The sequence below is a fragment of the Pimephales promelas genome, chromosome 17 (genome assembly GCF_988280905.1).
Source record: "Pimephales promelas chromosome 17, fPimPro1.hap1.1, whole genome shotgun sequence".
Lineage (NCBI taxonomy): Eukaryota > Metazoa > Chordata > Actinopteri > Cypriniformes > Leuciscidae > Pimephales > Pimephales promelas.
In genome coordinates this window covers 26,084,031-26,096,162 of record NC_142785.1, presented here as the reverse complement: position 1 = coordinate 26,096,162, position 12,132 = coordinate 26,084,031, and the positions used below count along the sequence as shown (strand labels likewise).

At 36.4% G+C, this 12,132-nt stretch overlaps 2 protein-coding genes across 2 annotated transcripts in view; one reads left to right on the top strand and one right to left on the bottom strand.

Moving 5' to 3' along the window:
- Positions 1 to 865: 865 nt before the first annotated feature.
- slc68a1a (solute carrier family 68 member 1a) lies at positions 866 to 10,703 on the bottom strand. The gene is made up of 9 exons (XM_039665145.2): positions 10,565 to 10,703; positions 7,645 to 7,883; positions 5,672 to 5,751; positions 5,133 to 5,582; positions 3,602 to 3,722; positions 3,419 to 3,515; positions 3,067 to 3,238; positions 1,529 to 1,722; positions 866 to 1,352 (listed from the first exon to the last, which is right to left on the bottom strand). The coding sequence occupies exons 2-9, from the start codon at positions 7,807 to 7,809 to the stop codon at positions 1,117 to 1,119; spliced, it is 1,515 nt and encodes a 504-aa protein (XP_039521079.2). The 5' UTR covers positions 7,810 to 7,883; positions 10,565 to 10,703; the 3' UTR covers positions 866 to 1,116.
- An 809-nt stretch (positions 10,704 to 11,512) lies between these two features.
- Positions 11,513 to 12,132, top strand: part of sema4gb (sema domain, immunoglobulin domain (Ig), transmembrane domain (TM) and short cytoplasmic domain, (semaphorin) 4Gb) — a 28,502-nt gene continuing 27,882 nt past the window's right edge. Inside the window, exon 1 of the mRNA XM_039665143.2 lies at positions 11,513 to 11,650. The gene's annotated coding sequence lies outside the window, so the exon portion shown is untranslated. The remainder of the gene's footprint in view (positions 11,651 to 12,132) is intronic.

Here is a 12,132-nt window from a genome sequence, read left to right as displayed (position 1 = left end):
TTTATTTGCAAGCAAAATGATTTGAACAGTGGGCAAAAACACTAAAACTGATATATCCTTATAACTCATTTTTTTCCTAAAATAAATAACCATAAAATATGACACAAATATCAGATGTGCCCGCTGTGCAACAACCAGTATTTGATAAACAGAAACAAATGTAACCATATAAGGACTAAAATATTAAGACGTGTCTTCTTGTTAATTTTTTTGTTTTGCAAAAATCTGACAGTTGAAATAATGAAATTTCACACACACACAAAAAAATCTTTACTAAAAGTTAAGAATATAAATTTGTCAATAAAAAATGTAATTTGGAAAACCCTTATACAAAACTATTTTGGTAACTTTAAAACTTTAACGTCAAATTGGCCAAGGAATGATTTGCCTCTCATAAGTCAAATTGACAACTCTGCTTGTAAAACACAAAAATAAAGTGAATTTGGACATTTGGTACAAAAATAAGTTAGTTATACATGCAAGTACAACACATTTACGTTCATGTGAAATATAATATACAGAATTTTTCAGTAATGATAATCATCGACAGGAATGAGTAACTGAATGAATTTAAAAAAGTCATACACACTAGATGTTACTAGCCACAAAACAACTTTAACAGCTGGCCGAATTAAGTCCTGATAGTGTTAAAACCGCCACTGATATCCATGCAATTCCATATTATGTATCCCTGGAATGCCGCTGAACATTTAGTGTAAACATGCCCTTTCTCAGAACAGTGTGGGTTTTTTTTTTCTTCACATACAGTTAAAACATACAGTCAAGGGAGATGTGATTAGATTTGGCTTGATTATCATCCCATATAACTATACACAGAAACTTCAGAACAGATGGTTTGGGTGGCAGTACTGTTCAATATGGTCCCAAACCACTAGATTGTTCGAATCCTTTCATATTTGGTCACATACTCAATAGTCGTTAGCAAACATAGAAAATAAGGCAAGTTTCAATGAGATGGGACCTACATTCTCTCTCAAGTGTCTTTTGCAGTATTTGGCGTCACCATTATCCATTTGAGGCCTGTTGGTAGAATGCCTCGACAAGGGGAATGCCCACGACTCATCTCTCCTTCCTCTTCTCCTCCCTATAGGAGTATTAGATAGCCTTGACATCAATGAGGTGGCTGTGTTGGGCACCTTGCCTCAGGGACTTGATGTTTTGAAGCCTTCGCCCATGCAGAGTGAAGCGAGACCACGCCAGCAGCTGCAGAAGGGCACAGGAAATGGGCACAAACACCAGCAGGTAAAAGCAACCCTGACGCAGTGGCACAGGGAAAGAAGGAGCTGCGATCGGTGCTTCTGCCACTGACTTCCTCTCGAAGATGTCATATCCTGGAAAAAGATAGGAGAAATGATGAGACTTGAAGACAAATTTCCAATTCAAAGTTTGACTATTTTAATCTTAGAAATGTATTTTATTCAGGATGAATTAATTTGATCAAAATATCAAATCAGTTAAGACATTTACAATGTTACAAAAGATTTCAAATAAATCACAGCGCACACACCTGTGTAGAGACACAGCAGCCAGGTACCAATGAGAGGGGCAAAGGTCTGACCAGGCTTGGTTACCAAGGCAACCATACCAAAGAGCAGGGCAGAAGCTGCTTGTTGCCGGTGGTTCAACACAAAGTCCTCATCCACTAGGTCTGTGATCACCAGGTTCAGAAGTTTACAAGTTCCCTCGGTGAAGACGCGATTACTACGGAGAGATTCAAACAACACAATAAAATAATAAAAATAGATAAAAGAGAATGCTGATGAAAGATTATTTGAATCATTTCTCAGAGGCTAATGTGCATTTTTTATGAACTAACCTGTGTTAATCTCGTCAACTTAAAGGAGTAGTTCACTTTTTAAAAAAACATTTGCTGATAATTTACTCACCCCCATGTCATCCAAGATGTCCATGTCATTCTTTCTTCAGTCAAAAAGAAATTAAGGTTTTTGATGAAAACATTCCAGGATTTTTCTCCATATAATGGACTTCATTGGGAACCAAATGGTTCAGGGTCCAAATTACAGTTTCAGTGCAGCTTCAATGGGCTTTAAACGACACCAGACGATGAATAAGGGTCTTATCTAGCGAAACGATTGGTCAATTCAAAAATAAATTAAAAAGTTTAAGTTTTATGAGCACAAATGCTCGCCTTGCTCTGTTCTGTGATGCGCGTTCGTGTATCTCCTGTTTGAACTCGGTCATCAAAATGAACGAATCTTTTTTTGAATAATTTCGTTCGTTGAATTTCCTTAATTACTTTTCGACTGAAGAAAGAAAGACATGGACATCTTGGATGACATGGGGGTGAGTAAATTCTCAGCAAAAGTTTTTTTTTTTAAAGTGAACTACTCCTTTAAAAATGGAGAAAATGTTTGTCAAAGATAAAGAATAGCAAAAATCATTGTTGATCGAGATTTACTTTAAGGTAAACTCCATAATTTTGGTCTTTATGAAAACTCAGTTATGTGGTTTAATTCAAACCTGCATAATAGAAAACAATGTGTAGTGTTAAATGGGAATTAATCTGATTTTCTGGTTCAAACAAGAGGTGTAACCCAAGGCTCAATATTGGGACCATTTCTTTTTTCATTTATCCCAATAATTTACCTTTAATTTAAAAAAAAGTATTTGTTCCAACTTTATGCTGATGACATGTAATAGAATAGACTTCACAGACTTGTTTTGAGATGATTTTGCTCATCATTGTACAATGGATGATACGCTTCAGTGGCCATCTCTGCATTTAAGACAACATATTTTTAACATAATTATTTACAACAATATATTGTACCTTACTCTTTTAATTATCAAGTTAGACACACTGTCCAGACTTTTTATTCCTTGGGTAAAACGTTATTTTGTTTTTTTTCCCCCCCCTGTAAAACAGCTTTTATGTTTAAAGCCCCAATAGACTGGAATAATTTACCAGCGGATATTTGATCTATTACATAATTTAGCATATTTAAACAAACTTGGTTCACTCACACATTAAGAACCTGTTAAACTTCTGAAAATGGAAGGGCTTGTGGGAAGCTCAATTCTCACCTAGCAATAAAGATACAGAGCAGGTACACCTGGTCCGCCCCTGCTAGAAGCATGGCTATGCTGAGGCCCAGCTTTAAGAGGAAGAGCCCGCGGACAACCTGGTAGACACCCAGTCTTTGGCACAGCGCCAAGAAGTAGAGATTGTTTAGATGAGGTGCAATGTAAGAAAAGCCTGTGTCAAAGGAAAATAGAGAATAAATCAAATACAAATTTTACTACACACACACGTTTACCCTCATATATGTATATCGGAAATCATAACCTCACAATAGGTTCTCACAAGCAGGTCTACATAGCCTGTATTTTTGATGTGCTGTGGCCATGTGAATGATTTTTTTCTCTCTTACTGTACCTAGCAGGAAGGAACCGGTAGAGGCAGAGATACGATCTGACAGGAGGTGCTCCAAAAACAGAGGAAAGAAATTGTTGTTGAAATGGCAGTGGAATACCTGTGGATGGTAGAGGAACATATATGTATAAATTGGTTCTCTAATTGGATGATTTTAGGCAATACCACTTTAACTTTTACATTTACCTGTACAAGGTTCATAGAGACAAACCACATAAAGTTCTTGTGACATGACAGCTGCTTTAGATATTCTCCAAGAGTGACTGGCTTCCCAGGTGAGGTAAAAGGAGCTTGACCGACACTCAGTCTATAAGAAAGTCAAGGACGATGGGAAATCCAACGGGAGGAAAATCAGGAAAAGGTTAAGTTAAAGAAATTCATGCAATAAAAAAAATACATAAAATAAAAAGATGACAAATTCTGATTGGATGAGCAATGAGTATCTATGTTAAAGTTGCAGTAAGCGACTTTATAATTAGTAATTTTTGAAAAACAATGTTGAAATGTGGATCGGACCGTATAGTAAGGGGCGTATACATGAGAGAGAGCTTAGTGCACATTACAGACATTCGCAGAACTACTATAGAAGGAAATAGATGGCAGAGAATATAATAAAGACCAGAGGAATGTAACTTTGAAAAGAAGGGTTAAAATCAGGCAAGACCCACATTTAATATTGGGGAAGCTTTCCAAGAGACCTAAGCGAGAAAACGAACACCGAGGTTTCTTTATTGCTTCTTGATACATGACATGAGTAACGTTGGTTTTGCTGTGTTTCACAGAACTAAGATATGGGGTCTTTTGCTTGAATATACTGTTTGTTCATTTGCATTATTAATAAGCCTGGAACGTTTAAACCAACTCCACTGCCCATTTCAAGCATCGGCTCCTAAAGTGGGTCTCAAAAGTGAGTCAGTATATTCCTAATAAATGTTTTTTCTTATGATTGCCCTTTTAGTGATCAATAATCCCTTAATCTTGTCACATTTGCAACAATTAAACATTCGAAATTAATAATCATAGTAACACAAATTGCTTTCATGACATAACCTCAGGCAGATTTACGGGTGCAATCCTTTTGGGTTTGGGCATGTTTGTTTTATGGACTGCATTTATATAGCGCTTTCACAGACCCAATGGCCACCAAAGCGCTTTACATATTGCCTCACAATCACCGATTGACTCACTCATTCATACCCGGACGGCGGTGGTTTTAGTGATGTATACTAATTCTATTATTCAAATTATTCATATACCAGAAATCGCTTACTGCACCTTTAATAAAACTCTCTACCCATAACCATAACTAGCCTACAGCTAAGCTAATTGTCTATCTATAAACTTTGATACAATGTTAGCATTTCAGGCATTAGGGCTGAAATTTTTAGTCCAGCCACTCTAAATTTTGGTATTGTGTAAAATAACTCCTTTTATGTTTCAGCAATGAAAATAATATTGGATAAAAAAAATGTGTGGTTGAGCAAATGATGCCAAAAATAATCATTTTAAAGAGTCAAAAATTCCTTGACTAAAGCTGGTAACAAATACTGCATTTTCATATCAATCGCTATCAACATCCCTTCCTTGAGCGTGGCAGTAAACCCCAGGTTGCTCCACGGGGACCGGCTCTGCAATTAGTGTGGTGTAAATTGCCTCAGATGAAAAGTAACTGCTAAATGACAAGTAATATTTAGCACTGAAAAACAGTAACTCTTACTCAGCAAGTGCTTGGCTCTCGTTCTTGCGTAGAAGGACTTCGTTCTGAAACCGGTGCCGCAGGAGACGTGAAACAATGTAAAAGCCTAGCATTGAGAGAGCGGCTAGAGTCATACAGAAGAGCCTGAAATAGTAAAAGTCTTCCTTGTTCCAGAAGGAGTAAGAGAGGAAAACGGACAGCGAGCCCATCGCACTGAACAAGGAAGTGTGGAAGTTGAGGCGCGTGCGGTCATGTGCAGACACGGCCAGATCAGCCAGGAGGGCGTTGTGGTTGAGGTCGACCACCGTGAGGAAGCCATCGTAAAGGCACAGGCAGATGAGGAACTGCAGTCCAGGCCAGGTCCAAGACACCCAGAAGGCCAGGAACGAGAGGGCAAAGAGAGGCCCGCTACGAGAGAGTGCTTGCAGACGCTTCAAAACCACCTCAGGGGATGTGATCTGGGACCCAGACCTGAGCAATCAAACACAGAGAGAGATTCATTAGACATGTACTCGTCCTATCGAACTGTGTGGATTTCCAGTTCCAGTGAATAATCGTACTGTGGAGAACTCAGGAATGAGCGGTCACTCAGCCAGCCAAAGAGAGGGTCGTTAAGGCTATTCCATATCAGAAACACGGTCTATGGAAAAGAAACCACAAAATGAACAAAACAAAAACATAACTGGTCTCATATTCAGTTTACAAATAAAGATTATATAAAAGTATAACAAATTAATCTTTTAATGCTTTTTGTTTAAATGTTTATGACAACTGTTTAAAAGTTTGGGTCAGTAAGATTTCTTTTAAATGTTTTTAAACGAAGTCTCTTATGCTCACCAAGAATGCATTTGTTTGATCAAATACAGTAAAAACAGTAATATTTTGAAATTTTATTCATTTTAAGTAATGGTTTTCTATTTGAATACACTTTAAAATGTAATTTATTTCTGTGATGGGAATTACTCCATTATTACTCACTTTTTACTCACAATTTACTTAAGTAAATTGTTCTAATATGCTGATTGGGTACTAAAGAAACATTTATTATTATATAATAAATATATAATTATATATATATATATATTATAATAATTATTATAATATATATTATTATTATATTTATAATTATCATCAAGGTTGAAAATAGTTCTGCTGCTTAATATTTTTGTGAAAAAAAAAATACATTATCTACAGGATTTTTGATGAATAGAAAGTATTTATGTAAAGGATAAGCCATGGCTAGCTGTGCATTATAGGGGCACTTATCAACTCATATAATTTAATATAATTCAATAATTTCTTCGCTGATTTTCACTTTTATTGTCGCATGTTTTCTCATCGAGCTCCCTTTACAGCTGTGCGGCATATATTTTCACAACACTGTCATGTAAAAACTCACTTGCGGCACCTTCCTCCCCCTTCCTACCGCTGCTCATGTCCCTTTGTTATTACCAGAGCCGGCCAACTTTATCGTGTGGAGCTATGTCTACAGAGTGGGTAATCCATCATACACAGCATCATAGAATTATGTCGAATTGCCATAAAGCAGGGAGGAGCGGGGAAAGTCACCATTCTCTCCAGAACAGGTTATTAAACCATTCAAATGATTTCTAAATGGTTTTATTAAGTGGAAATAGTTGCCAAATGCCCCTTTAAACGATTTTAATTCATGACGTGGAGACAAAGAAGCACCCGATGTGATTCAAATCTTTTAATGCACAGCTAGTCATGGATTATCCCGCTTTTATCATGGTTATTTGCCAGCACTGACAAGTTAAAGCTGTCATGTTTGCAGAGCAATATTTGACTGGAAGGATACAAATTATGGTTATTCTCATTAATTTTGGCTTGTTAGATATAGCATTCTCCCCACTTTAAATCAGACAGATATATAGTAGGGCAATACAATTACATTTATTTCAATGAATGAATTATAGCACGGGTACAAGTGAAATATAAAGCATTCGCAACATTATAAAAGTCTTAAAGGTATTAAATCTAGTTGAATAGATCTTAAATCTATTGAATCTAGGGCTGTCAAATGATTAATCGCATCTAAAATAAAAGTTTGTGTTTACATAATATATGTGGGTGCACTGTGTATAATTATTTTATATATATAAATACACACACACATGCTTGTATATATTTAAGAAATATTTTCATGTATATACTGTATATAGATTTGTATATAATTTATATTATATATAAATATTTTATATATAAATAATATTTTTTTCTTAAATATACATGCTTGTGTGTGTATTTATATATATACAAAATAATTACACAGTGCACCCACATTATGTATTATTATGTAAACACAAACTTTTATTTTGGATGCGATTAATCGTTTGACAACCCTAGCTGAATCACACATATATATATATATATATATATATATTTAAAAAAATCTCACTGACACCAAACTTTTTTTTATAATTATTTAGAAATAACTATGTATTTATTTTTTAATTCAAGAATCTAACCCAAACCCTTAATAATCAATAGATACTATATAAAATAAACTTACCTCTCCCACCCAAAACGATAACTTGTCGATCTTGTAAACAGACACAAAGGTCTCCACGTAATACAGTAAGAAGACGTTGTGGAGAATGGAGACGAACAGAGCCAGGGAGCCATAGAGCACAGCTGTTGGGACGCCCTGGGAGAGGCCCCATACCCTCCTTCCCATCCTTTGCTACTTCTCTCCTACGCAGAACTCTACACGTCCCACAGGCCGAGCGGGGGTCATCGCTCTATCCTCCCCTGCAAACAGACAGACACCAATTCAACTAGTTCAAAACCATGTAATCTGTATTATCCAGTAAAATATGAGGCCGGGTAATGTCTGTCGGCTGTTTTTAGTTTGGAAATTACCATTATTTGAATTAGATTCAGAGAGTGTAATTGGACAATGGCCAAGTCAATGAGAAAATCAGCATCTGTACTACATTATAAAGTGGCTTTGTGTTCATTTGAATGATTCAGCACTTTGCTAGATATGAATCTGGAAAAACAGGCTAACAAGAAACCCTCTTCTGAGCTCAAATACTGATAATGTGAGGGAAAGCTGGGAGAAAAACTGGACCAAAGATGAATCACAGCTTTGACAAAGTTAGTCATGAAAATTGAGGTTAGTTTTGTATGAAATTATAATTCAATTAGTTTCAATACAAGTTAATTCTCAAATCAAAAAAAGAATGGGAAAATATCACAGTGAAAAGATCTCTTAAAAAAGGGCTTCCGCTGTGTTTCCATGGAGAGTGTTATGGGGAATTAGCGATGAACGCAGCCAATTTTCCATATCCATAATAATAAAAACAGCCTGGACTTTTTCACAGTGTGTCATGTGAGCAGTTCTTCAGTACTTTCCCATCACACCTCCATTTTGTGCCTGTAAAAAGATTTCTAACGGGAAATATGACGATAAATCCCAGTGTGAAATGTAATTGCTCATGAACCTTAGATTTTAATGAGCCGGATGATCACATCCCAGCTTCAAAGCTGACAATGAAACTGTTATTTAGTCCAGAGATTTCTCAGGGGTGAATGAGAGATGTAACCTGAGCACCATTAGTGTAGGCTGAGGCCTGTGTTTGCTATCAAATATTGAATAGTTTCCAATAGTGAGGAGTCGTCATGTGAATTTCCTTGTACACAGAGAATCCCTCATTGCTTTAAAGCCAGACATCCGTGACAACCTTTTGCAAATATCACTAGCCTTACTTTGGGACACATAGCATATCGAAAGGCAAATTAAATTGCTTTCTGGCTTCGTTCTGGTAGGCAGCACACCTGATTTTCACGTACAAGCTCACACAAGTTCTGAAATTCTTTGAAAGCCCCTGTTTCTTATAGTTAAAGCAACATAAAAAATAACCTTGCCCCCCAGCTCTTTGAGAGAACAATGAATAACAGTTCTGGGCGGTTAAACTACCCTAAACATATGATTTCTAAGCAGCGAAAGCAAAACGCACCTCACTGGATCGAATTGCACACAGTGATTCTCATCTCATCTCTGAAGGACAGGTGGCTGCTTCCCAGCAGATACGATTCAGCAATCTTTGATCCAACAAGAGATCAAGTGCCATGGAGCAAAACACCAACATTTTGGCAGTGCTGTGTTGCAGTGACAGGTTGCCCACCTGTGTCTGTTCTCCAGAGCAACAGGATGCGTGGGAACTATTCTCATTATACAGACCCAACCGTAACATTTACAATTCACACTCTTTTAACACAAAAGCTTTGACGCACATAAAACCAACAATCAAACAGCTTTTGTCACAGAACTCTCTTTCTTGTATTCAGTCAGCACAAAAATGTTAATTTCAGTGGCCATTTTAAAAAGGCCATTAGGGTCGAATAAAACATCTTTTAAAACCCAAAAAGTGATATTTAGTAATTAATGGCACAAAAATGGAGGCAGAAAATATTTATTTAAGTATAGTTAGTTAGATCATTTAAAAAGGATTAAAGACAAACTCATAATAGATATTTTAAAACAAATTAAGGACGCAACAATGACTAGATCCATATATTATTTAAAACATGTTTTGTTAACCTATGGTAGATTAGAATGGGGCCATCTGAATTTAGTCATGTTTGCATCCTTAATTTGTTTAAATATATATATTTTAAGTTTATCTTTATTCACCTTTAAAAAATACTTATATATATTTATATACTATATATATTTATATACACGAGTTCCATAACCATATATGAATGTAACTCAGTCATTTCTAAACGTGTAGGCTAAATTACTCCATCTTCCCCTATTATTAAAATTAAAAGAGACCATGATCACACAGGTTCCTGACACCTGTGAGTAAATACTAGCTAAATATCCATAAATATATCCAATATTAGTAGTGACCGATTCAAAACACCAAAACACGGATATGCTACGTCAAAAGGTCTAATGAAAATGAAAGGGGAACGTTACAATGAGACTGCTTTACCGGCTAGACGATTATGCTTTTATATTACATTTAATATTTCCGAACATAATTCTTTAAACACATTCCATAACCGAATGTTTTCGTCTCGGTTGATATATTCTTACATTCTCATGGACATAATGATACAGTGTTTCACTAACGTTAGTAGATCTGGGCTAGCCGCTCACATTAGCGACTGTAATTCCCCACGCTGAGTTTAGATTGTTTGGATTTTATGAGCTGAAGGAAAATCAAACATAACCTACCTCGTCAAACTAGGAGTTTGATCGGCAACGTCAAACTTTAAACCTAACCCTTTAAACTACTAATCCTGTTCTGAGTTAAGGTCGCTAGCAGGCTATCTGCTTTCATTTCAAGCAATGCGACGTGTATCCAGACACAGCCCTCAGACAGACACATTAACCAGTCCAGTTATATCAGAGAGAGACAACACAATAATAACAGTTGATCATATGATTTAAGATTGGTAGGCTGTTGGACACTTACCATGTGGAGTTGATGTCAAAGCTGTCACCTGATGATCAAAACAGACTCTGTAAACGTTTCTAGGGTTCACGGTTGTATCGAAACATGTTTTGTGTTGGACGAGGAAGCCCGTGACGTCACGGCAATCCCTCCTCCTCCTCCTCCCCATCACTCCAGCTGCCATCTGTGCACGTAACGTTACACACAAACAGACAGGCACGCACTCATTCGGTAAATGTCTGACTAGCAGTAAAGTTTGTAACATGATTATGGAGGAAATACATGCAAAATTCCAAAAGGCTGATTTTCCTCTTGGCAACTAAAGCTTAATTTGTTTTAATGTGAAACCTTCTAACAATTATTTGAAAAGAAAAAAGAAGATATCATGAAAAGATATTCCATAATTTAAAATGTAGCTATATATATTATACCCCAATATTTAAAATGCACTACATAGCTAATTTTAAACAGTTTAAACTTTAAACATTTGGGTAATGGCAATAGTGGAAATAACATTTACAAAATCATTGTTTTGGACATCAGCAGTTGGAATTAATTAAGTGGATACGACTTTAAAATATCGAGTTTTTTTGTTCAAAAACGTATATTGCGTTTATTTATTTATCTAACAGATATAGACCGATGACAAATATGATTTGGGAATTTTATTTTGGCAGACAGAATTCACAAAAAAAGTGTCCCACTGCCCCCTACATGTTGCATTTTTAATACTAACCTCTAGGTGGCAACCAATACACATGAATCGACCCTCCCCGCGCCACCACGGTCGCACATTTAACCCTACATCCCCCATAAATGCACAAATCCATTGCATTCTCAAAAAACTGGAATACATCTAAATTGCTGTAAATCTATGCATTAGAGAAGTGACGCTGCGACACAAAGTAGAGGAGGCGTGACCGCTCATGAATATTACCCAAGAGGCGTGGCTTGGCTTCACCTGAGTCTGCTCTGAGGAGCCGCATGTGCGTACAACGCAGCAGTATAGTCAGAATATCTCCAGAGCTGAGGCATCATTAGCAGCACAACGGGGAATCCTGTGGAAACACGGGGTGACTGATGCCTACTTTTTCTGAAACAGCTGAGGTAATGTAACTACAGAGTGTATGATTTTGCATGTGCTTTTTATTAGATTTGTGCAGTTATTATTGGTATGTATCTTTGCGCATAATATGTTCCCCTAATGTATGCGGAGCCTGCTGGGATATCTACACGCAGGTGGTGAAGGTGACTGGGAATGAGTGCCATGAAGTGTCCTTAAAAATACCGCAGTGGTGTGCAATCTGATGTAGATCACACGCGTAACAAACTAAAACACTTTTTTTATAATGATCTTAAAAGTCGAGTCTCTATCTATCTATCTATCTATCTATCTATCTATCTATCTATCTATCTATCTATCTATCTATCTATCTATCTATCTATCTATCTATCTATCTATCTATCTATCTATCTATCTATCTATCTATCTATCTATCTATCTAATCAGACCTGATTCATATGTGGCACGACGTTTCTGAGTGATTTATCATATTTACTGTAACTATCATATTTCAGAGATGTTAGTT